The sequence below is a fragment of the Delphinapterus leucas genome, chromosome 15 (assembly GCF_059928025.1).
Source record: "Delphinapterus leucas isolate spDelLeu-1000000601 "Yukka" chromosome 15, BTC_Dleu_Yukka2, whole genome shotgun sequence".
Lineage (NCBI taxonomy): Eukaryota > Metazoa > Chordata > Mammalia > Artiodactyla > Monodontidae > Delphinapterus > Delphinapterus leucas.
Window position 1 is genome coordinate 8,244,925 of NC_143143.1, and position 25,152 is coordinate 8,270,076.

A 25,152-nucleotide genomic window follows, 5' to 3' on the forward strand; every position below is an offset into this window, starting at 1 on the left:
TACCCCTCACTTCCTCCTCCCTGGCGATCAGCACTCTTGTCCTGCCCGGGGCTCTACACCCCACGACCCTCCCTGGCCAATGACAGCCCACCAGTGGAGCTCAGCCCACTACTCGGAACCAGGTTAGTCCAAGGGGGACCAGGCTCTCCCATCTCCCATGAGGGTGGGGTCCACAGCCAGACCGCGCAGTGTGGAGCCTCCCTCCCTCTCTCCCACTCTGCAGGCGGTCACGCACCCACCCCTACACTCCCACACGCCTCCCAGCCCCCTTCATAGGTCAGGTTCCCAGCCAGATGTCCAGGCCTTCTGCGCAGCTCCAAACGGTGTTTGGTCCGCACCTAAGCTTTCATTAAGTGTTTGCTAGCCAGGTCCTGGCGAGAGAGCAGCCGGTCTGTGTGGAAGGGTAGGGGCCGGGTACCAGGGCCTCAGACCAGGCCTGCCTTGCTTTAGAGCCCCTGTGGAGGGCAGCCCAGGGCTGGCAGGCCGGAGGTGAGGACTCCGGGGCAGTCTCCACCTTCACCAGCCCACCGCTCCTCTCTAGGCCCCACCCTTTCCATCCACAAGACTGGGAAAAAAACCTTCTTTGCCTGTCCTGCTTCCTGGGAAATTAGAGATGCGAAATGGCTTTGGGAAAAGTTAAAGAGCTCTCTACAGGTCAGAGGTCACAAAGGTCAGAAGTCACTATGGGTGGGGGAGGGCAACATATGGAGGCACTCCCAGCTAGCAGGAAGACCATGGTAGATCACAGAACGGCCAGAGGTGGGGCTGCAGAGAGTTTAGCAAAGGCAGGGAGACGCAGATCTAACTGCCTGCGGGAGCTGAGGGCCTGGGGCAGGGGCAAGAATGGAGAGGAGGGGAGGAGTCCGGCACCCCTCAAGGAGCAAGCAATAGGTCTCATCTCTGAGCAGCCCTTCCACACTTCTGCTCACACTGATGCCCTTCTGCTCCTCTTGGGCGCCTTCCAGGCCTGCTGGAGCCCCTCCATCTCTTCTGGGAAGCCTCCTGGAGGCCCAGGGGTTAGTCCTCAAGCTTTCGCAAAGGCCAGCAGCAGTCTTTGTTCTTTCAGCCAGACTGGGATCTGCCCTAACCTATGCCCCGGGTTTTGGGGTTGCAGAACCAAGCAGGGGTGAGGAAGACAGGGCTGTGTTCCCCTCCCCCCCATCAGCCCTATGTGACCTCTGAAGACCTAGCCGGGTGGCGTCAGTGTCCCCATCACTGTGAAGGTGGGGAGGTGGGACCTGTGCTCGGGTCTTCCGTGCCCTGTAGCCCCGGGGCTATTTCCTGCACCGGATTGCTGGGGGGAGGGGGCGTGGTGCTCGCCCTTGGGATTTATGAGAACCAGACGTTGATTTCTCCCGTTGCGACATCTGGGCTTTCTCGAGACGCCCACTGTCCCCACGCCGGAGGGTCCGGGGCCCCCGCCGGGCGCCCACGCCCCTCACACCCCACTACCCTACTACTCAGGCCACCCGCCACCCACCCGGCCTCCACCCGCCACGCTCCCGGCCTCCACCCTCGGCTCCCGGGGCCTCCACCCGCCACGCTCCCGGGGCCACCACCCCCGGCTCCCGGGGCCACCACCCCCGGCTCCCGGGGCCTCCACCCGCCACGCTCCCGGGGCCACCACCCCCGGCTCCCGGGGCCTCCACCCGCCACGCTCCCGGGGCCTCCACCCGCCACGCTCCCGGGGCCACCACCCCCGGCTCCGGGGGACGCCTCTGCACGGCGGGGATTCCGGAGCCTGGCTTGGAGCCTGCTCCGCGAGACCCGGCAGCCGCGGACTCTCGCCCCAAATGCAGCGGCTGCAAGCCAGCTCCTAACCCCTCTGGGCCCCAAGGCTCTGCAGTCCAGCCGCCGCCACCGCCGCCACCCGGAGGCAGCGAGCAGCAGCGGCGGGCGCCGAACAGGCTCGTGCTGAGCGCGGGGGGCGCGGCGGGGGCGGGACCTGCGAGGGGCAGGGGGCCGAGCCCGAGGCGGGGGCGGGGCCGGGAAGGCGCGCGCCGTACGGGCAGAGGGTAGGAGGGGGAGCGGGCGGGGCGCGCGCTGCGCGGGGCTGGGCTCGGAGCGCGCGGGGCTCGGCCGCCGAGAGAGCCGAACCGGGGCCGCGCTGGGCCAGTGAGGAGCGCACGAGCCTTCGAGGTTGTGGACGACGGAGGGAGGAGCCGCCGCCAACGCCAGCTCCCTCCCGGAGGGACCCCGAACCCCCCGCTGGCCATGAGCCGCCGGGCCCCGGGAGGCCGGCCGCGGTCCGGGCAGCGCTCCTCCGGCGCCCCGGCCCTCCCGGCCACAGCTGCGCGCCTGTAGGTATGGCCTGCTTGTCCTCAGTTCCCTCGTGCCCCCGTCCATCACCCCGGACTCCATCCGTCCCTGAGGGCGCGCGTGTGTGTGCGCACTGCTGCTCTGGGGAGCGCGGCCGCACGCGCCTCGGTCCGCGCGTGTTGTCTTTGTGTGCGCGGGTGGGAGGGAGCGCGACGGAGGAGACGCGCCCCCCGGCGGGGATCGGCTCTCCGACCCCCATCCCGGGCCGGGCGGGAGTGGCGGGAGGGGCCGAGCCGCCTCCGGAGCAGCTGCGCCCAGGCCCCTTCCCAGGGCCCAGGCCCCTTGGTGCGGCGAGCGCAGCGGGCCCCCTGGAGGAGGGGTCTCTGGCTGGGGGCTGGGGGGGCTGGAGCGCTGGGGTCTCTTCCCTAGGCTGCGGGGGCTGGGGGAGGGCCAACCTGGAAGGAGGGTGCCGGCCACGGGAGGGACCCTACCCAGACCACCGTCGCTGGGCCGGCACGCCCTCCATTTGGCCCAGGCCTTCTTTCTCACGGTCTCCATTCTCGACCCGCCCACCCTGGGAACTCTCCTGCAGCCCTCGGTAGGGGGGAGGATCGCTGAGGGTGCCGGAGAGGCCGGCGCCTTTAAGAAGGGGCGGGTTCATGCCCTCCATTCAGTCCTTTCGGCCTCGGCCATTGATGAACCTGCGGGCAGCGCGGGGCCCGGCACCGCGCCAAACCAGCGGACCAGGACCGGGCAGAGGCAGGGACCCCAGCAGCCCACGAAGTGAGGTCTTCAGGGGGAGGAGTCTGCAATGACTGGGACCCCTCAGGAGCCGCGCGGGGCTGACTGGACAGCCCCAGGAGTGACCGTGGACAAGGATAGGCCAGCTGGTGCAGGGGAGAGCCTCAGGGCTGGGAGTCAAACCTGGATTGAACCCTACCTCTGCCCTTTGAGCCTCCATTAAATACCCTGTAAAATGGGGATGGTGCTGCCTACCTCCTAGCTGGGTGACCAGCAAGAGTTGCCCCCTCCAACACAGGTCGCTGAGCATGGGGTGAATGGGCACCCCTAAGAGAACGGAGGAGCCAGGGGATGCTTACCCTAAGAGACTTTGGCTGCCTCTGTTGGGGGTGTGAGCTGAACCACCCCCCAACCCTGCCCCCCACTTTGAACAAATCTCTTCCATCCTGGCCTCCCTGCCCCGTCCAGGAGACCATCGGCTGGGAGTGACCTAGAACCCTTCAGCTCTAAGAACTTTGGAGGAGATCTGGCCGTGGGGGCAGTGGCAGGGTTCAGGGCGATTATGGGGTTCTCAGAGACAGTTTCCCACAGACTGCCTCCTCTCCCCCTCTAGAGGGCGTGAATGATGATGGGCAGGAGATCCTGATGTGGGATAATTGAATGGTTCTGAGGAATCAAGAGTAAATGCATATGCTTTTTTTCTTACCCTTACTGTGAAAACTCTGTCTAAAATTTCTAGACCCCTCCTCCCTACTTTGTGGGTCTCCCAGGGAGAACCCCCGCACACACCCAAGGGTGAGCTTCCCTAGGAGGTGGGACCCCCACTCAGGTGGAGCCTGGACCCCCAGGGCTGAGCATTTGGTTTCAAGCTGACTCGTGCCAGGCTAAGGGCCTCTGTGGCATTTCTCATGTAATCTTCACAACAACCCGGGGGGTTTAGTTCTATTATTATCCCCATTTTGCAGAGAAGGAAACAGATTCAAGGAAGTGAAATGACTTGCCCAAAGTCACTCAACCAACAAGCCAGGCTTCCAAACCGCTTCTCTCTGACAAGAAACTGGTTTCTACCTCCTGCACTGCCTGTCTATTCTGGGTTGTAGGGAATTGGGAGTTTAGGTATATTGGGCCTCCTGGCAGCTGTCCCCATGCCATTCGGGTCCAGTCTTAGAGCCTGCCTCGCTTCGTGCTCTTTCACTGTCCACGTGGGGCTGGAGGGGCGGCGGCAGCTTTGGAAACTGGGGAGGTTTCTCTTCCCCACTCACCTGGGTGGGTCTGTTTTTTGGGTTTTTTTGTTTTTTTTTTTTTGCGGTACGCGGGGCTCTCACTGTTGTGGCCTCTCCCGTTGCGGAGCACAGGCTCCGGACGCGCAGGCTCAGCGGCCATGGCCCACGGGCCCAGCCGCTCCGCGGCATGTGGGATCTTCCCGGACCGGGGCACGAACCCGTGTGCCCTGCATCGGCAGGCGGACTCTCAACGACTGCGCCACCAGGGAAGCCCGGGTGCGTCTGTTTTTATGGCTGTGCTCTGTCCCAGGGGAGAGCAGGGGTGACTCTTCAACGTCTAGAGGAGGTCACGGCCCATGCCTGCTTGGGCAGAGCAGTATGTGGGAGTACGGCATCTTTTGGCTCCTCTGGGTGAAGCAGGGTTTGGGCTCCATTCTCCAGATACTTCCGACCCTCTGTGTCTAGGGCCCACCTGGGGGCGGGTATAACACCCAGCTGGGGACTCACGGTTTGGTAGAGAAGACAGGCCACAAGCCATGTGGTGTTGTAGAGGGACCAGGGGCAGGGTGGGCAGAGTGGAGGCCGGGACAGGACAAAGGGGGGGCGTTCCCGGGGCCCCCTTGGGCTCAGGGGCCTGCCAGCTACTGGGGCAGAGAAGCAGGTGGGGCAGTGCCGGGCTGCACGTTGAGACTCCGAGCAGTGGACAAGCAGGGGTTGGAGGAAGAGGATGTATTAAAACTTGGATGTGGGGCGTTTGAGGTGGCTGAGCTCAGCCAGGCTGGGAGTTCAGTTGTTTGGGAAAAGGCCTGGGGATACTTTGCTACAGTACCAAGTTCTGGGATACTCAGGACCGAGGGGAGGCACTGGAGGTGTCAGTTAGGAGTCGCTGGTACGTGTATCGTGAAAAAAGCCGGAAGGCAGACTGGTGGGCTAAGGGGTTGACGGGGGTGTCCGGCAGATTTGCGGGGCTGGGCCATGGCCCAGAGAGGTCTGGGAGGGTTATGAATCAGGGCCTAGGTGAGATCCATTACACCGGGAGAGAGGAAGGGACTGCGAGGCTCAGGCCAAGGATGGAGAGGGGTTGGTGCGTCTGCTCTGCAATGCCAGGATGGCAGGGCCAGTGCGGCTAGAGCCATCCCAGCCTGCTCTCCACCTACAGAGCCTGCCCAGGAGCTGTCCAGCACCAGGTGCTCCTGAAGGAGGATAGGCTTCCCTCCTGAGCCCCCAGGCCCCAGCATAGCTTATTGTCCTGGGGCCCCCGCTCCCTGCTCATCTGATGTCGACTTCCTGCAGGGCCCAGCGCTGGATTCCCCTGCCCTCCAGCCTGTCAGAGAGCCCTCTCCTCTGAGGATGGCCATCTCCTTTCCCCAGGCAGGGCCTGGGTCCCCCTACTGTGCCCTCAGAGTGAGGGCTCCCCAGTGATAAAGCCCTGCTGGGAGTAGCATGTGCTACAGAAAGGGACAGACGTGAACTTGGCTTCACACTCCCCCCTCACCAGTCTGTGGCCCTGGACCCACCAGCATGGCTCCTGACACATGGTGGGAGTTCAGTACAAATCCAGTGAATGATGGGCTAGTCACCTCCTTCACCAGAACCTCATTTCCTCATCGGTATGACAGGAGAATCCTCACTTCCTGGCAGGGAAGATGTGAGGGGAGAAGGGTTTTAAACAGGGGCATAGCCCAATTGGATGTGAGTCCTAGAAAGATGACCTTGGCCACACTGTGGAGCCTGGATTTGTCAGGGGTTCAGGGGGATCGTGAGAAACAAGGAGGTTTGGGAGGAGTCCTCTGCCCAGAGGAGTGGGAGGGAAAGAGGGAATGAATACAAGACATTTAGGAAGTAGAAGCAGAGGAGCTTTGCTTTTTAAACAAATCACTTATTTAACCCTCATGGCAGCCCTTTGAGGTCATTGCTCTTTTACCCTCTGTTTTAACAGATGAGGAAACTGAGGCCCCAGGAGGCTGAGTCACACGGCTAGGAAGCAGAGGAGCTGGGATTCAAAGCCAGCCGGTCTGGCTCCAGATCTCGGGCTTTTAACCACTCCACTGTCCCATGTGTCAGATGGTCAGATGTGGAGGAGGGGAGACGCCCCGGCCACGGGGCCCCCGTGATGGAAGCAGCTGTCGGATGCAGCTGTGGGGCCCCCTTGGACCAGGGGTCTGAAGGTCCCAGAGCCAGAGGGGCTTGTCAAGCTCAGGGGCTCAGCAGAAGGGCTTCCCCGCTCCCACGGTGGCAAAGGCTAGCAGTTGCGTGGAAGGCGTGAGGGCACAGAGCTGCTCCGCCAGCTTTTAGCAGCCACCTCCCGGCGACGCTCCTCAGCACAGGCCTTGGACCACGAAGCAGGCAGGTCTGCGTGGGCGAGCAGGATGGTCCCACTTTACAGCTGCGGAAACTGATACTCAGAAAAGCCAGGGCCAGCTGAGTCCCGCGCCGCCCCTCCCTCCCCCCACCCCGACCCCCACAGACAGGGACAGAGTCCCAAGGGTTCTTAATCCACACCTGTCCCTGTCGCTAGTCAGCTCCTCCCCAGACCCACTGCAGCGAAGACCCGGCCAGTTCCAGAAACCACGCCCACTCCCGCCTCCTGCCAGGGTCATGGGTCGAGCACAGATATTCTGGGTGGGGAAGGTCAGGGAATTCCAGCCGCACGTCCTTCTTGCAGGAGGCCTTGGTTCAGGGCCTGCCCTGTGAGGACACTTTCTGGGGGGGGAGGGGGGAGGGAGCAGACTTAAGAACCAACGCCCAAGCACCAACAGTGAAACAGAATGAGCCCTGGGTACTCTGGCTCCGTCGCGGGCCTGAAGGTTGTCTGTGTGCTGCAGGGGGCGGGGTGCAGAGGGGCGACCGGGGGATACGGTCCCACAGAGGCCAGGAGGGCAGCTGGGAGGAGGCTTGGTGGTAAAGTGCGCGGTCGGCTGGGCTGGGCCAGGCCGGTGGTCCTGAGAAGCCTGGAGGACAGGACATCCGTGAGCGTGGTAGGGGCCAGCTTCCTGGAGGGCAGCGGGCAGCCGGGGGAGGCCTTCTCTCCGCTCCTTGTGTTGGGGAGGCCCCAAGAAGAGGCCTCGGTTTCCCCATCGGGAGTGGTTTGCGGTAGGGCGGGTAGCACTGTCCAGCCCAACCTGGAACACAGCACAGAGGCGGGTGCCGCTCAGGCCTTGCCCCCCACCCGGAGGGCAGCCTTTCAGCTTGCTGGGCGGCTGGTGTGCCCTGCAGGGCCTCCTTCCCTCCCTGCGGGCTGGTTGTCTCCTGTGGTGGGGAGGCCAGCTCCAGCTGGGGCTCCCTGGAACACTCCCCCCTCCCCCGCTGGTGTGGGCCTGGACCGCGCCGGTGCCTCCCCGCCCCTCCAGGCCGTTGCCCACTGTGTGCTGGATCGATTGGTCACCGGCCCATTAGCAGGGTGGCTAGGCCGCCTCATTAATATTTTAAGGAATGACCTGGCCGTGGGGTCCGGAACTGCGTGCCACTGGGGGCTGATGGCTGGCTTTCTTTCCTCTTTTCCAATTGTCAGTGCTATTTTTACCACCGGAAGGCCAGCCGCCCCCTCTCCCAGGCGTCTAACCGGGTGGGGGTTGGAGGATTCTCCCGTCTGGTTCTTGGCAGAGGGGTTAGGAGAGTCCATGGCTTGGAAAGGCAACAGGCAGGGACTGGATTATGCTTCCCCTCCTCATCCCACCCCCTGCCCTGCCTCCCTGAAGCCCCATCCCATCACCCTCTGGCCCTGGCAAGATGGGAACAAAAAACATTGCTCCAGGAGGAGAAGCCAGACAGCCCAGCTGAGCCTGGAAGAACCCCAGGGTGATGGATTGGGGAGGGTAGTTTGCCCACCCAGGGCCACTGGGGGGCTACCACCTGATCCCCAGGCCAGGCGGAATGGGGGTGGGGCTCCCTTTGTCTCCACTGGAGTCCTCATAGAAGAAGCCTGTGAAGGTGAGAGGCAACCTCCTGCCTGCCTCTGGTCCCACTCCTGGAGGGACTGTAGGGCCCCAGTCTTCAGTGTCCAAGGGCCATGACAGGGGCCGCTGGCGGCCACTGCTCCAGCCCCCCATGGGGAGCCGAGGCCTTGGGAGACATAGGGCCTGGCCCGAGACAGAGCCCACATCTCCCACCGGCCAGTCCATTGCTGTCCCGCACTGACTCGGCAGGTTTCTTCTGGCTCCCTGGGGCCAGAGGAGGGGGAGCTGGGACCCGGCCCATGGAAGCAAGAGGGCCAAGGACCACAGGGGCCATGGGAGCTCAGGATGGAAGGGCCAGTGTAGGGGGAAGGCTTCCTGGAAGAGGAGAGTGTTTTACATAGCCTAAAGGTGGGGCAGAATTTGACTAGTCAGCGAAGTGAGGACGAAAGTTCCAGCCGGCTGGAGAGTGACACAGGCAGAGACTCAGGCGGAAATTCCCGAGGAGCCACTGGAGGAGGGAGAGCCCAGGGCCTGCTGGAGTCAATCCATAAGCCTTCCCGGACAGGCCAGACAGTAGGAGCCCGGTGAGTTCATCCACCCTGCTTCTGGTACCTCTGGGTTCCCCTCCCCCTGAGCCTCTGCTTTTCCCACATCTGGGTCTGTGGTCACCTGCAGAATGATTGATTGGGTGTCACACTGACTGGTCCCTGGAGACCTCCTGGCTCCACCCAAAGGTTTGGAGAGCCCTAGTCCTGCCCACAGGTACACATGGATTATAACACAGCAGAGGCCACTTCCTGTGCTGTCCTTCCAGCGAGGGGCGGCCCCTCATCCTCATTTTTCGTTTTTTCTTCACCACGCCACGCAGCTTGCGGGATCTTAGTTCCCTGACCAGGGATCGAACCTGTGCTCCCTGCAGTGGAAGCGTGGACTCCTAACCGCTGGACCGCCAGGGAATTCCCTCATCCTCATTTTTAAAGTGAGGAAACTGAGGCCCAGAGGCTGGAGTTGAGGTCAACGTCCTTCACCCGGAGAGCAGTGGGGTCAGGCCTGGAGCCCAGGTCAACAGAGTCCCTGCACTCGGTCTCCTCCCCAGTTCTGGCCCACGGGCAGTTGGGGACAGCACACCCGTGCCCTGCTGGGGCTGAGCCGTCTTCCTCTTGGCTTGCGGCCTCCCCTTCTCAGAGAGCCGTGCCTGGGCCTGGGTCTGTAACTAGGGCTGGGGCTCCCGGGCTGGCCCGGCTGCTTGTGACTTCTACCCCTGTCTGTACAGCCCCTGCCACTTCTGTGTAGCCCCAGCTGGACCCAGGGGACAGTGAGGGCTGCTGTGCTGGGCATCAGGCCCATAGGCTCCTGGCCAGTCAGCAAGAGGTCAGGGCAGGGGAGGGGGGAGGTCAAGGCAGCCCCAACCTCTGTGCATCCCAGGCCAGTGCCTGCCTAGGACATGTGCCCCCTACCCTTGGCAGATTCCTCTCCTAGTTCCACCCATGCCTCCAGTGAGGCCTAGATGGGACCCTCCCCCTGCCCCCTCACCCAGTGAAAGCCTCTCCCCTGGGTCCTGTCCCTCCACTCTACCCCTTCTTGCCAAGAATATTCTCAACCAGCAGGAAGAGTGGGAGGGACGGGGATTGATGCTTGAGGATGTGGCACTGGGACCGACTTCCTCCCAGTCCCCACCTGCCCCATGGAGGGCAAAATTATGGCAAGTGGGGCATCCACACGTTGCTGCTGGCTCCAGTGCTAGCCCTTCCCAGGCTGCCCTGTCACCTAGTCTGACCCTCCTGGTGGTCTCAGGAGGGAGAGAGATGGCCCCTGTGGGGAGCACTGCCCTGCTGGGTAAATGGATGGGCTTGGAGCCCAGGGACGGGGCTTCACAAACTCAGCTGCAGGGCCTCGTCCCCGCCCCACCCTCAGAAATGCCCGCTCTCCACAGGTCAGGCCAAGGCCTTGGTGACGGTGGCAGGTGCATTCCTGCCTCCACCCCCATTCCGGGCATATGACTCAGGCCTGCCTTCTGCCCCCAAGGAGTGCCTGTGCCAGGTGGGAGACAGACATGGAAACAGATACCTGGTGCACCCTGCAGTGGGCGCCTCGTTAGAGGGATGCACAGGCAGGGACTGTGGGAGCTCAGAGGAAACACCTGTCTCCTGGGCTGGGGAGGCAGGGGAGGTCAGGGAAGGCTTCCTGGAGGAAGTGGCCCCTGGATTCATTCTTGAAGGATGAGTAGGAGTTAGCTAGATGAGAAGGAAGTGCAGGGCAGGAGAAAGGCCCAGAATGAGCCATATTCATGGGTGCCTCAGCCCCTGTTCTCCCCCAGCCCCTCCCCCATGTCCTGAAAAGTCTGCCTCCGAGTTACTGCTCATGGCTGCAGTGAAGTCACTCTTCATCCTCTTTGCCAGCATGAAGCCCAGTGCAAGCCCCACCTCCTCCAGGAAGCCCTCTGAACTCCCTGTTACTCTCCCCCCAGTGCTGGGGTGAGAGCCTCTGAGGAGACCTTCTGGTTTGGAAGGAAAACTGTCCTCAGTGCTAAGTGGCCTCATCAAGTGGCCTGTTTCCTCCCTGGGGCTGTCCTGTGGTTATTGACTGCAGATAGATGGCCGAGGTTGCCCCAGGGTGAGAGGGAATTCCCACGGTACCCTATGGCCCAGAGGCCCCACAGATGATCTCACAGAAGTGGGGCAGCTATTTTACCTGGTGATTAGTTACAGAGTTTGGATCCCAGAGGAGAGAGGAGATGGTGCTCCCAGGAGCTGTGAGGGAAGGGCCATGCTGGGAATTGTGGGGATCCTGCAAAGCAGGCGAGGGCATGACCCCCTGTCTCAGTTCCCCTAACACTGGCCAGCCCCCTCATACAGGGGCTCCCTAAGGCAGGGCAGGACCACAGCACCCCACTTCTTCTCCACCAGTAATTTTCACCCTGGCCTGTTGGGGAAGAGATGCATAAACAGAATGGCTGGGCCTGTGCCCCCAGGAGTGATGGGGGATGAGGAGGCAAGGCCCCCAGATGACTAGACACACACCATGCAGTTTGGCGATCCGGAGTGAGGAAGCGTGGGGGCACCTGGGGACAGGAGGAGAAAGGTGGGATTCCCCGGTCAGGGCCTCTTCAGGAAGGTCCGGTTTGGATGGGAGCTCTGGAGGGAACAGGATTCCAGGAGGTGGGAACACAAGTAGAGCAGGCAGCCAGTCCACGGTGAGGGAAAGAAGTCTGAAGAAGCGGCACCTTCAATGCCAGTATGAAAAACTGGTCATACTGGATCCACACTGGGAGGTGACCCCCAAAGTCTCAGAGTCAGCGTGAGAATCCCTGTTCTGTCACTAACAAGCTGTGTGTTCTCAGGCCCCATGTGATGGCTTGGGCAGGGACAGCTGTGACATGCCTGGTGTGCTGAGCACATTCATTTGTTCATTCATTCATTCATTCAGCATTTACTGAGTGCCTGCCATGTGCCCAGCACTGGGGACACAGCCACATATGAGGCTGTCAAAACCGCTGCCTTGCGGAGCTGGTATTCTCCGGGGAGGGTGTGGTGCTGGGGGCGGGGGGGTGGCGGTCCAGGGGTGGGTGGTGGAACGAGACCAAGCAAGTGGATAAACAGACTGTCAGATGGGGATAAGCACTGTGGAGAAAAGTAAGCAGGCAGAGGGCACGGAGACACCAGCGCTGGGTGGAGAATTTCTTATTCTAAATAGAGCGGTGGGGCAAGGAGAGCTATCGGACAAGATGGTATTTGAACAGAAACCTGAAAAACATGAGGGGGTGTGGGGAAAGGACATTCCAGGCAAGTACAAGAGAAAATCGCAAGTGCAAAGGCCCTGGGGTGGGACTCAGGTGTGACCAGAGCAGAGTGGGCAAGAAGAGTGGCGGGAGATAAGCTCAGAGAGTCAAATGGAGGCAGATCACGTGAGGCCTTGGGGGCCATGGGTAGGACTTTGGCTTCTACTCTGAGTGGGGTGGGAAACCATTGCAGGATTCTGAGCAGCGGAGGGCCTGATCTGTCTTATGTTTCAGAAATGACTGGGTTCCTGGGTGGAGAACAGGCTATAGGGAGTGAGGTCAGGTTCCGGGGGACCAATGAAGAGGCTGCTAAAATACTGCAGGCAGCAGAAAGGGTTGCGTGGGTCCCAGGCCAGCAGCACGGATGGCGGAGAGCAGCGGAGGGGTGGGGTTCTTGGTATATTTCAAAGGTAGAGCCAAGAGGATTGCACACGACTTCTTCCTGTCCACCAAACTTTGGGGACGCTCAGAAGAGGGTACTCAGGGAAGCGAGGTCACTTGGAGGGTCATTGGGGACCCCACTTGAAGGCGTCTGTCATCCCAGCCTCCCTCGCCAAGCCCAGGAATGACCTTGGGGTTCCGTGAGACTGCTGCTTTTAGGAGAGTGCCCCTCTTGCAGACACGTGTCCCCCCTGCCTGGTTGTCCTCACACATTGAAGCTTGCACACAGCCCTGGGGGAGTGGGGCAGGTGGGCCCTCTGGACATGGGTCAGGAATTCACCCACTCGCTCCTCTCACCTGCAGCCTCCGGGGGCTGCGATGGGACGGGAGCCATGAATGGTGCCGCCCCCGGCTCCGCCGCCGCCGCCCCGGTCCCGGTTCCGGTCCCGGACTGGCGGCAGTTCTGTGAACTGCACGCGCAGGCGGCCGCCGTGGATTTCGCGCACAAGTTCTGCCGTTTCCTGCGGGACAACCCGGCCTACGACACGCCCGACGCCGGGGCCTCCTTCTCCCAACACTTCGCCGCCAACTTCCTGGACGTGTTCAGCGAGGAGGTGCGCCGCGTGCTGGTGGCCGGGCCGGCGCCCCGGGGAGCGGCCGAGCCCCCAGACGCCATGGAGCCCGAGCCCTCGGGGCCCCCGGCGCTCAAAGCCGCGCCCTACGGCTACTCGCGGAGCTCCGAGGACGTGTCGGCGCACGCGGCGGCCAAGGCCCGCGTCCGCAAGGGCTTCTCGTTGCGCAATATGAGCCTGTGCGTGGTGGACGGCGTGCGCGACATGTGGCACCGGCGCTCCTCGCCCGAGCCCGACGCCGCCCCGCGGGCCGCCGAGCCCCCAGCCGAGCCGCGCGACAAGTGGACGCGGCGCCTGCGGCTGTCGCGGACGCTAGCGGCCAAGGTGGAGCTCGTGGACATCCAGCGCGAGGGCGCGCTGCGCTTCATGGTGGCCGACGACGCGGCCGCGGGCCCCGGGGGCGCCGCCCAGTGGCAGAAGTGTCGCCTGCTCTTGCGCAGGGCCGTGGCAGGCGAGCGCTTCCGCCTAGAGTTCTTCGTGCCGCCCAAGGTGAGTGCCCACCCCCACCTGGGGGGACCGTGGAGGGGCTGGCTTCGGGGACCGCACTGCCTGATCTGATCGGCAGGATGGAGTATTCAGGGTCAGGAACGTGGGATGCCAGGGGCCCCTCTCTGCCTCTGGGACGAGTCACCCCTCAGGCCCTCTTTTTCTGCCTGTGACGTGTCAGAAGGGCCCTCTGGCTACAGAAGGGGTTCTGGGTACTGTTCTTGGAGGTATTGGAGAGCCTGGCTGCCTGGACTCCTCTTCCTCACCTGGGGCCCCTGGGTGGCTGGAGCCTCCCCAGAGAGGAAAGGAGGCAATGACATTGGCACACTCACAGAGGGCCTGCCGGAGGTCTGCATCTGGCTCAGGGGAAATCTGCTTGTCCCCCAGCTTAGCTGCCACGCTCCAGCCCAGCGCCTGCCCAGGTGGCCCCTTTCCGGCCCAGATTTCAAAAGCTAAGCTTCTCCCGGCTGTCACCAGCATGGCCGCTCACCTGAGTGCACTGTGCCCTCCCCTCTCTTGGGGGCTCAACGTCAGAGCCCTGAGGGCAGCTTTGGGTCTCCTCCAGGGGAGCAAATCTGCCTTGTTTGGGAAGAGGGAATAACTCTAACAATAGTGCCCGCTTTCTGAGAGCCCTCATCCTCCCAGTTGCCCCGGCAAGGCGGGCAGCATGGTCCCCAGGTCACAGAAGAAGAGAAGAGAACGAAGGGAGGGGGTGTGGGCTGCCCAAAGTCACGCAGCTCGCGGGAGGCAGAGCTGAGCTAATTATACCCATCATCCTGGTGGTCTCGGGAATGAAAGGAGCGTGGAGCTGGGAGCTCCTGGTGCACTAGGAGGTTTGGAAGGGTGGGGGGTTGTCCGCCCAGGGCCCTCACCCACCTCTGGGCCCATTCTTTCCCCGCCGTCTTTAGCCACCCTGCGTCTTGCCTCCTTCTCCATCTCCCTGTCTGTCGGGACGCTGGATGCTCCGCCTTGCCTTTCTCCCCTGGAGGTGCAGGGTGTGGGCTCCCCAAGGCGGGGTGCCCATGAGCCGCATGAGAGGTGATCTCCCAGGGACACACTGACTCTCTGAAGAGCTTTCTCCCCAAGTCCCAGGATGCCCAGGCTCACCAAGGACTTTTTGCCTGCCCAGGCCCCCACCTTTAGGTCCCTGAGAGAGTCATAGGCCACTAAGCCCAACTCCACCGTTTGTCAGACAGGGAGAGTGAGGCCCAGTGAGGGGTGGGAAGTGGGGTGGGGCTTGCCCAGGGTCACCCACAGGGCAGGGCTTCAATGCCTCTGGGCCCTGAGTGGCAACCACAGCTGCTCAGCTGTAAATAGCATGTCTGCTGCCCTCGAGGGAGGGGACACAGCAGCCAGTGCCCTCTGCAGCCCACCATTCACCGCTGGCAGAGGGCAGGCTTCCTGAGGGGTCACTTTCCCAACCTCTGCGAAAGGCAGGTGGGTTCCTATCCCAGATCTGGCCTCAGACCCTCCTTTTCTCATGCAAATGTTTGTGAATTCAGGAGTGAGCCAGGTGGGAAGCATGCCTGGTGAGGGCTCAGGTCCGGTTTCCCAAATATGTTTGGTTCCAGGGTGTATGAGCCCCACGGGGAGCCCCTACTGACACTCCTCCTGCCTTTGAGTCCTGTTCACCCACCCGCAGTCCAGATTTCTTCCTCCTCTTGCCCCTGAAGGCCTAGCTGCACCCTTGGAGCAGACCGGGGCTTGGGGTCTGCAGGCTTAGGGGCTGTTTCAGGGACCCTCAGCCTGCTCTTTCATACAGCCCCGTGTGTCAGGCTTCCAGCATCCTGCCCTCTCACTCACCCTGCAGGAAAAGTCTCCTGGACCCCAGGTGCCCTCATAGCCCTAGGCCAGCCAGCCCTGGGACCCAGGGAGCAATGATGCTGGCCCCCTGCCATTAGGGAACCACCAGACAAGTGATATTTGCTGGACTGGATGGCAAAACAAACCTCAGTGGGGTGAGCACAGGATGCTCTGGGGGCCACAAGGAGGAGAGGCTTCGTAAGTGTTCACCAGGTGGCAGGGCCCCAGGACAGGCATTTCTGGAGACTCAAGCTGAGTGAGCCAAGGTCTGGGGTCGTGAAACACCGTGATGGCTCCCTCCAGGGAAGTGGTAACAGTGAGCTGGAGCCGGGTGAGAGGCAGCTAGGCCAGGACAGACGGGCCTCAAGTGCAAGGCAGAGGAATCACCACCTGTGGCCGGCGGGAGCCCAGAGATAGTTCCCAGACCAGCCTTCACTGCAGACCTGTCCGCTCCACCCACTCCAGGACCGCGGCCCCTGCCCCGCTGGCTGGCTTGATGGCCTGCCATGGTCAGCCGAGCCTCGCAGTCACCGCCCCAAGCTCAGCCCTGCTCTGCTGGATGGCAGCCAGTGCTGCCAGGAATTCCCATCCGCCTGCCCACCCAACGTGTGGCCCTTCCCTTTCCTCCTAAGAAAGCCCCTGTCCCAAAGCCCAAGCCCTGCCAGGAATCTCAGTCTCAAGGCAGCCCCGGGGGCCTTCAGGCCAGAGCCAGGAGCTTTGGGGCAGAGTGGGGGGTCCAGGTACAGAGTGGCCATCCCCACGAGTCCTGCAGGCTCACCTTGGTTAAATCCCACACTGGTCCCTTTGCCTCCACCTAGAGACATGGCCTGCCCGGCTCCAGGAGTCCTGTTCTGAGTTGAGGCTCCAGACCTGTGCTGTGGAAAATCTAGTCTGAAGGGGGAGATGAGCTTTTTTTTTTTAAATGAACTAGAATAGAATAGAAAATCTCACACTCCATCACACAGTCAGGGTAAATATTGTCTGGTGAAACATGTGTTTCAGAGATATTTTTACCTGTGTGTGTGTACTGGGTCACAACGTCAAATGTATTTCTTACTATGGGTCAAGGTGAAAAATGTGAAAACCACAGATCCGGTAGGTGCGCTGGGCGGAAGGGCAGCTGGGGCAGAGTTCACCCCCTCAGGGCTCAGAGGTGGGAGACTCATGTCAGTCCCAGCTCTGTCCCTGACTTGCTGTGTGACTATATGGGGAGGTCCCTCTGTTTCCCAGGAGCTCCCTCAACTTACCCATCTGTGAAATGGGGATTGAGACACCTCTGTGCCAGGGCTGCCTGACATCCTAAGCTGAGGGCTGCTCTGACCTCTGGGAGTGGGGAGGGGGGAGAGGGCTTCAGGAGGCCCTGGGGCCACTGTCTCACTGCCCTTTCCTCTGGCCTCCCAGGCCTCCAGGCCCAAAGTCAGCATCCCTCTGTCGGCCATCATTGAGGTCCGCACCACCATGCCCCTGGAGATGCCGGAGAAGGACAACACGTTCGTGCTCAAGGTGAGCCCCACCCCGGGCCCCACAGATCCCTCATGGGTGGCAGAGCTTGAGGGCAGTGTTGGGGGAGGTGAGGGTAAAGGACCAGCAGCAGGGCAGGGGGAGGGAGCCCTGGTTGGGGGGTCCCAGGATCCTACGCAGATGTCAAGCACATGGCTAGGATGTGAATCCTGGCCTGGGCTCCAAAGCCAAATGCCCCAGGTGTCGTCCAAGTCCACCGTGTGCGGCCCCGTTCCCATTTCCTCCTGCGCCTGGGTGAAGGTCCTGAGTTTCACTTCCTCCCCTCCCTTCCCCCACTGGAGTCAGCAAGCACCCACCCCACAGACAGGAACTGGTAGCCAGCCTGCAGCAGTTATGCAAATGCTCCTGTCACCAGCACCGGAGTGTGGGAACCTGCCTGGTCCCACAGAGGGCACAAAGGCCCTGAGGGTGGGCAGGGAGGCACCCCAGTGAGTCTGGGGGCAGCTCCTCTTTTTCCCAGGCTCCACATCGCCGGGGTGGCCTGCTTGGGTTGCTGAGGACACGGCTCCAGGCTGCCAGGGCTGTGGCCCTGTGCCTCCTTGGAGGATTAGAGCGTGTTTGTGAGGCCAAGTCCCCAAGGAGGCCCGGTTCTACCCACCCGAAGCTGCATGGAGGGCGCCCGCACCTCCTCTCCAGGCTCCCGGTTGGGTTTATGTTTCTACTGTCCCTGGTTGTTTAGTCATGAACTCTCTTATTCATTTAGCAAACATCTGCCAACCCCATACCCTGAGTCACCCCAGGCGGGGGCTGAGGACACGGCCCCTCCCTGCCTGGCGCTCTCATCTGCTGGATGAGGCAGGTCAGAGCCTCGCCCCCAGCAGCTGGGTGGCCTCTGTGTCTCTGATTACGCTCCGGAGCCCTGAGGCCAACGAGCTCACCTGCCGGCCCGCTGTGGGCCTCAGGTTCCCCATCCATTCAGAGAGGGGATGAAGGAAGTTCCGAGGACCGTCCCAGCTCTGAGATGCTGGAAGTCCAACTGCTCTTTACTGAGACACGCGACAAGAAGATCAGAGCCCAGGCCTTGGCCTTAGAGACCTGGGTTCGGGTCCCAACACCTCCACCGAGCGCTAGTGTGACTTTGAGCGAGTTACCTGACCTCTCTGAACCTCAGTCTTCTCATCGGTACAATGGGGAAAGCATCACCTCCCTCACGGGGCTGTTGGGAAGAGTTCTTCAGACAATGTATGTGCAGGATCACACTCTGGGCCCGGCTTTCTCCTCCTTGTTTCCCTTCTGGAGGCTTCTTATCCCAGGGGTGTGGCCACAGAGGCGGAGTTCCAGGCGCAAAGGCGTGTGGGCCCTCAACTCAGTGCTGGGCCAGCCGGCCCCTCACAGACTTGAGGGTTGTGATGCCCTTCCACCCCACCTCCCCATCCCTTACCCAGCCCACATGGCCTCCTCCAGGGCTGCATCTCCAAGGCCTGAGGACCTGAGCTCAGCAGGGCTGGACATCATCTCCATGATCCCCAGCGGTGGGCCCAGGAGGAAGGGGCTGCTGAGTGTGGGCTCCGCCCCGGGACCCCATTGTCTTTCCTGCTGCCCTCACCAGTGAGCCCCCAAGGCAGAGGGCTGGGATGAGCCGTTTGTCCTGGGCTCGGGAGCCCCTGCTGAGGCTGCTGACCGTGATCTGGACTCTCGCCGCCCCCTCCCCAGGTGGAGAACGGAGCAGAGTACATCCTGGAGACCATCGACTCCCTGCAGAAGCACTCGTGGGTAGCTGACATCCAGGGCTGTGTGGACCCTGGGTGAGTGCCCAAGTGCTCCTAGGATGGGAAGATGGGGTGGGGGGGCCTAGCTCGGCTGTGCCCTTGGTCCAGCCTTCACAGGGAGGGCAGGAGCTGAGCTTGACACATGGGCTTTTCTCATTGCAGTCCAATCCAGGTGGGTGCTGGCCAGATCACCCACACCCCCATTCCCAGCAGGTTCTGTAGGTTCAGGGTCTGGGGACTTGGAGGGAAGTTGAATCAAGTCTTGTTCTCACGCCAGGGGAGGCTGAAACCACTAGGAGAGGGGTAGTGATGGGGTGAGCCCAAAGTGCCAGGGGTGGGGGACCAACCGGGAGGCCCCTAATCCAGTCCTGGGGCTCCGAGAAGCTGTAGTGGTAGAGGTGCCCCCCTTCTCTGCGGCTTAAACAAAGGGCGGGCCTGAGCCTGGCAGAGGGGGCTGGGGGCGGCAGGGAGGAGGGCAGAGAGAACAGCCCAGCAAAGGCTGTGGAGGTGTGCGAGGACCTGGGACTCGCAGGGAATGTCGGGGCCCTCGGGTGACTGGAATTAGAGCCCATGAGGAGGAGACTTCCGTGAGAGCGCCGGAAGCTGGTAGGTCGGGGCAGTGGGGAGCCATGGCTGGTAATAAGGGCAGCTGTGGTCAGCCGTGTGCGGGAGGAACAGCAGGGAGGCTGGCGGCACCACCGGGAGAGGCCCGAGGCCGGGAGGAGGAGGGGCAGGCAGGCCAGCAGGCTGAGCGCTTGGCAGCAGCTCTGGCTACTGGGGTGAGCCAAGCCCCGGGGGAGGGGCTGCTGCCTCCTAATTAACAGGTTCATTTAAGGAAGCACAATTAAAGTCCTGAGTGCCTCCCAGGGCCCCCCCACCCTGCCACCCCCATCCCCAAAGTGGTCGTTATCCCTCCCCTGCCGCCCTCCCAGCCATCGGCTCCGCACACTCGTTCCCCAGCCCTCGTGAAGGTGAAGCTCACTTTGTGGCACAGATGGGGAGACAAAGGCCCAGGGCAGGGAAGGGAGCTGGCCCCGGCCCCGCCCACCACCACGCCCTGCCCCTGTATGAGGGCCTCCGTGGGATCCTAGGAGGAGGGCAGCCTGTCATGGGTTAGGGGGCAGGGGTCATGTGACCTCCAGGAGAGCTGCACCCACCAGGAGACATCTCCATATGGCCCGGTCACTCACATGGTGGCCACAGAGCAAGCTGAGGATGTGGCAGAGGGACAGGGCTGATGCTGGCCGTGGGACTGTCTGCCACTGCCTGGCTCCATGAGCCTGCGGTCCGAGTCCCATGGCAGGACATGGTTGCGCTTTCTTGCCTTCGCAGGGACAGCGAGGAAGATGCCGATCTCCCCTGTGCCCGGGGAAGCTGTCTGGCCAGCCGTGTGGCCTCTTGCAGCTGTGAGCTCCTGACGGATGGTAGGTGGGGACAGAGCTGGCTGGAGTAGTGGAGGCAGGGTCGGAGGGGACGGTCGCTCAAAGATGGTCAGACAGACAGACGTGCTTCTCACCTGCCATTTCTCCAGCAGCAGACCTGCCCCGGCCCCTAGAGACAACGGCAGCCGTGGTGACAGCCCCACACAGCCGAGCTCGAGATGCCGTCGGGGAGTCCCTGGTCCATGTCCCGCTGGAGACCTTCCTGGAGACCCTGGAGTCCCCAGGTGGCAGCGGCAGTGACAGCAATAACACAGGTGCAGTGGGGCTGCACTCTTCCTGCTGCCCCTCCCTGCACCCCCGCCGAGGCCACAGGCACCCCCAGGCCTCTCCCAAGCCCTTCCTGAGCCTCAGAAGCGGTGACATTTCATCCCACTGGGTCCTTTGCACAGCTACTCGGTTGTTCTGGCTTTTGCAGGCTAGTCCAGGAATGTGACCCCTCCCACGGGCCCTGGTTTCAGTAGAAAATGCTCACAGAAAGGGGTGCAAAGGGTTGTAACGAGGGCTCGGGGACACAGACACTTGATTTGTTCCCAGGTTTGTTGCTGACTTAGAGAGTGACCCCAGGAAACTAAGTGATCCCACCAAACCAGAGAAAACTGGACGATGACTATGAAATAAGCATATTCTGATGTTATACATACCAGCAGATACAGCTGGGGTATTGAGGAGTTTTGTTACTGGTTCAGGAGGTGCAAGAACATTTAATGTGTGTTATGTGAGAACAGAAACCATTTGCCAATTGTTTTTTTTTTTTTTTTTTTATTTTTGGCTGCGTTGGGTCTTTGTTGCTGCGTGCAGGCTTTCTTTAGTTGCAGCAAGTGGGGGCTACTCTTCGTTGCGGTGGCTTCTCTTGTTGCCGAGCATGGGCTCTAGACGCGCGGGCTTCCGTAGTTGTGGCACGTGGGCTCAGTAGTTGTGGTTCGCGGGCTCTAGAGCGCAGGCTCAGTAGTTGTGGCGCACGGGCTTAGTTGCTCCGCGGCACATGGGATCTTCCCGGACCAGGGCTCGAACCTGTGTCTCCTGCATTGGCAGGCGGATTCTTAACCACTGCGCCACCAGGGAAGTCCCACCAATTGCTATTAATGGTCTTTCCTTGAGACAAAAGGCACCCATTCCATCATTTGATACATTCTTATCATTAAGCTATTTGCTAAAGCAGTCTGTAGCTTAAATCTACATTCTCTTATTCTATCATCTTCTCCTCTCCGTGCCTCAGTTTACCTCATATGTTTAGTGGGCGGGTCAGCTCCCTGCCTCGTTCTAAATTATTCAGCAGCATCTTACATGCAAAACCAAGATGATGCATCCCTTTTCTCGTTTACGCGCCCGCTCTCTCCCCCACGCCTCTCACACTGTCATCCCTCTGCAGTGGAGGACGGAGCAGAGCCGGAGCCCGAGGCTGAGCCCGAGCTGGAGCTCTCTGACTACCCCTGGTTCCATGGGACACTGTCACGGGTCAAGGCAGCTCAGCTGGTTCTGGCAGGTGGGCCCCGGAGCCACGGCCTCTTCGTGATCCGCCAGAGTGAGACTCGGCCTGGGGAGTACGTGCTGACCTTCAACTTCCAGGGCAAGGCCAAGGTAAGTCAGGGAAGGCGGGGGGCACAGGGGGGAAGTATCCAGCCCAGGGGGAGGCGGGCTGAGGTGGCCCTGGTCCTGAGGCTGCACCTGCGCCCAGGAGGAGGCTCCATGGGTGTAGGGGTGGCATGGCTTCCCACAGGCCAGGCCTACCACTGGCCATGCTCCGAATCACTCGCATCCCTCCTGCACCTCTCCGTGGGGCTACAGTCTGCCCCAGACATGGCTTCGCCATTATCCGATGGGGAAATCACCTGCTGGTGGCCGAGCCCCCAGGAGGCTGGGCCCTTCTGAGGGTTTGACTTTGACCCTGTGCATTGGGGATCACGTAGCACTAGGGCTTCTGAGGGTCTCCACTGAGAGCCACCTCAGCACAGGGCTGGGGCCCACCAATGCTCCAAGCACCCAAGAGCCCCTCTTGTCCCCTGCTCAGCACAGTTCACCAGCCCCTCGTGGTCCCCAGCTGCGGGCCAGGCCTGTGCTCAGACCAGGCCAGGGGTTGTGGAAGGGAACCACACACAGTGGGCCCTAGAGAACCAGGCAGAAGAGGAGGAGCTGGGCCCGGCAGGAGGGCCACAGAGCAGGGGGTGCCAGAGGAGGCTTCTGACCCCACCAGCCAGAGTAGGAGAGGACCTTGACCTGAGACGTGCAATGGACAGAGAATCCTTGAGGTGAAGACAAGTGGAAGGGTGGTCCAGACAGGGCAGGGCAAAGGCACGGCTGTGAACCCAGAAGGCGGGCTCTCAAGGAGGGGCACTGCGTGCTAATAATGACCTAAGGCACAAAGGAAAACATGACAGAAAGTCCAGTGACCGTGGGGGGTTTCAGTGTGACAGAGTGGGCAGGAACCTCAAACTCCCCTCCCCCCATCCTGAGTTTCCGCTAAGGAAACAGACCCAGCCCTGGCTCCGCCCAGGACACAGTTTCCGTCAGTCCTTGCTGGAGGAGGGGGCACCCTAGGACTCCTGCTCCAGGCCTGCACTGGTAGCCAGTGTCCCAGCCTCCGGCTGGCCCGGCTCAGGCCCTCGCCTGGCCCCATGGGCAGCGCTTCCCTGGGGACTCCTCCTTGGAAAGCAGCTGCCCTCACCAGCTCCTCTGACAACCAGGCGCTTTACGCTGTCCCCGGCAGCCTGACCCGGAGTTTACTTCTCAGCCAGCACGGCCCCAAGGCAGCCTCCTCGGAGGGCCCAGATCTGATGCATGCCCAAGCCAGAGGCTCGGATGGTGCCCAGCCCACCGTGGGGCATGGGGCAGGCGGGTGGGGTCGGGGGGTGGGGTCAGGATGTTTGGAGGGGAGACAGAGCCGGAGGCTCCACTCTTTCCAGGGCAAAACCCAGCCCTGAACTTTGTACTCACCACAGCTGGTGCCTCTCAGAGCACGGTGTCTGTCCAGAGTCCTGTGCAGAGCTGGAGAAGTTAGTGGCGGGATAGAGCAGCTTCCCACTCATACACCTCCGGGGAAGGAAGACCTCTGCCTTCCGAGGTCTCACTTTTCACCTTCAGATAAGAAATGTCTGGAATGTTTTTCCAAAGACGGAGAGGCACACGCTCCCTGGGGCCCAGCTCTGCCCTGGGTCTCTGTCCCCAAAGGCCCCACCCCGACTTGCGGCTGTGATGTGACCCCACTATGCTGTTCCTTTTGGGCTGAGCCCCTGCCCTGGGCTGCCATGAGTGCTCCCCGGGTTTGCCCACACTGTTCTGGCAACTTCTGGCCCTGCCGAGTGGCAGAACTCACTCGTGGGAACACTCCCCTCCTCCCCAGGGTTTCTCTCTCCTGTACTAGGAGGCCAGCTCCCCCATCCCATGCACCCTCCTGTCATCACCCCTGTTGCCACAAACACCCCAGAGACGGCCACTCTTCCCCTTGTGAGATACACATGGAGCAAACAAGGGCTGAAGCCAGAGACCTGCGGCTCCTCTCTCCCTGAGGCGCCTGGCCCAGGTGGGCGCTGTTCCTCCGCGCTGCTCGCTCTCCCGCTGCAGCACGGTTGAGCAGCGTCTGCAGCCATTCGTCCCCAGCCTCCCTGGGGGTTGTTTGCAGCCTGCTGGGCTTTGCCTGTACGGGGACAGTGGGCAGACCCCTAGCTGCTGGGGTGGGAGGGTCACCCAAACACGAGTTCTCTTCCTAGCTCTGTGCTCTGCGGCTGCGGGCGAGTCTCCCCCTCCCTGTGCCTGGGCTTCCCCATCTCTAATATGGAGGCTGTAATCTCTACCTTCTAGGGCTTTTGGAGACTAGGGATGGAGGGGCCTGATGTGGGTGCTCCCAGCATAGGGACAGATGCATGCTCCCTCCAGTCCCAGCCTGGCTCTGTGGCCCTCATTCCCCATCCCCGCCACAGGCATGACCACCCCCCTAAGATGGGCTCATGTGTGAGGCGCCCCCACTCTGACACCACCCCTGTGGCCTCTGTGAGACCTGGTCCTCCCTGTGACCTTCCAAGGCACTTGCCAAGCGTGGGGCCAGTCCGAGACCCCCGCACCCCACACTGACCACACCCATCTATGCCCACAGCACCTGCGCCTGTCCTTGAACGGCCACGGGCAGTGCCATGTGCAGCACCTGTGGTTCCAGTCTGTGCTCGACATGCTACGCCACTTCCACACCCACCCCATCCCGCTGGAGTCCGGGGGCTCTGCAGACATCACCCTTCGCAGCTATGTGCGGGCCCAGGGCCCCCCACCTGGTAAGATGCCCCTACCTGGCCCGTGCAAACAGACAGGTGGGCAGTGGGGGAGGGCATCACCCTCAGGCTGCCACCCTGCTAGACCCGTGGGATGAGCACCCGGTCTTGGGCAACTTGTAAGCAACCCGGGCATCAGGATTGGCGGGAGAGGGGCAGCCCTGAGGGATCCGTGTCCTGAGTAATTCCCGGCAGGTGGAAGGGGGTGGAGTCCCTTAGATCCCTGCACAGGTGGGGCTCAGCGCTGAGCTGTTGAAGGAAGGAAGCCTTGTAGGGGTGAGTGAGGGTGCCCGGCACGCGGATGCCGCCTATACCCATGACTTTAGTTATCGGGGAGGTGGGCTGGAACCCGGCGCGCTGAATTCGGGTTCCCGGCTCCCTGTGTGATGCCAGGCCACCCCGTTCCTCCGGGGCTCTGGCCCCTGTCTGCACGCCGGGACTGGGGGTCGGGGGGTGGCCAGGGCCCAGGCTTGGCGCTGACGGCCCGCGGTCTCCCGTTGCAGAGCCGGGGCCCTCGCCCAGCGCTGCGCCCGCGCCCCCGACCTGCTGGAGCGAGCCGGCCGGCCAGCACTACTTCTCCAGCCTCGCCGCGGCCGCCTGCCCGCCCGCCTCGCCCTCGGAGGCCGGCGGCGCCTCGTCCTCATCCGCCTCGTCGTCCTCGGCAGCGTCTGTGCCCGGCGCCTCGCGCCCGGTCGAGGGCCCGCTGAGCGCGCGCAGCCGCAGCAACAGCGCCGAGCGCCTGCTGGAGGCGGCGGGCGGGGGCGCCGACGAGCCCCCAGAGACCGGGCCGGGAGAGGGCGCCCGGGGCCGCACGCGCGCCGTCGAGAACCAGTACTCCTTCTACTAGGCCGGCGCGGGCGGCACCAAGGCCCTGGGGCCACCCGGACCCGCCCGGCCGCGGGGCGATGGCCCACGTGGCCGTCCGTCCCACGGACCCTGCCGGCCCCCGCCCGGCGCTGGGTGGGAAAAGCGAAGCTCTTCAGTGAAGACATAATGTTATTAAAGAGCCTGTTTTAGGGACTGCA

The 25,152-nt window shown here is 62.2% G+C and overlaps 1 protein-coding gene across 4 annotated transcripts; it reads left to right on the forward strand.

Annotated features, from left to right (window-relative positions):
* Positions 1 to 25,152, forward strand: SH2B2 (SH2B adaptor protein 2). 4 transcript variants are annotated; one of them, XM_022588001.3, is made up of 9 exons: positions 1 to 122; positions 12,642 to 13,399; positions 16,601 to 16,702; positions 18,374 to 18,465; positions 19,762 to 19,853; positions 19,961 to 20,125; positions 21,241 to 21,449; positions 23,959 to 24,130; positions 24,631 to 25,152. In XM_022588001.3, the coding sequence occupies exons 1-9, from the start codon at positions 80 to 82 to the stop codon at positions 24,972 to 24,974; spliced, it is 1,977 nt and encodes a 658-aa protein (XP_022443709.1). In that variant the 5' UTR covers positions 1 to 79; the 3' UTR covers positions 24,975 to 25,152. The 4 variants fall into 4 exon arrangements, with proteins under 4 accessions (XP_022443709.1, XP_022443708.2, XP_022443711.1 ...); XM_022588000.2 differs by having other exon boundaries at positions 19,964 to 20,125; XM_022588003.3 differs by lacking the exon at positions 1 to 122 and adding an exon at positions 2,092 to 2,304.

Coding starts and splice junctions, on each gene's coding strand:
- SH2B2 (XM_022588001.3), top strand. CDS start 80: ATGACAGCCCACCAGTGGAGCTCAGCCCACTACTCGGAACCAG. Junction 18,466..19,761: donor CAGGGCTGTGTGGACCCTGG/GTGAGTGCCCAA, acceptor TTGCCTTCGCAG/GGACAGCGAGGAAGATGCCG. Junction 20,126..21,240: donor CAGTGACAGCAATAACACAG/GTGCAGTGGGGC, acceptor ATCCCTCTGCAG/TGGAGGACGGAGCAGAGCCG.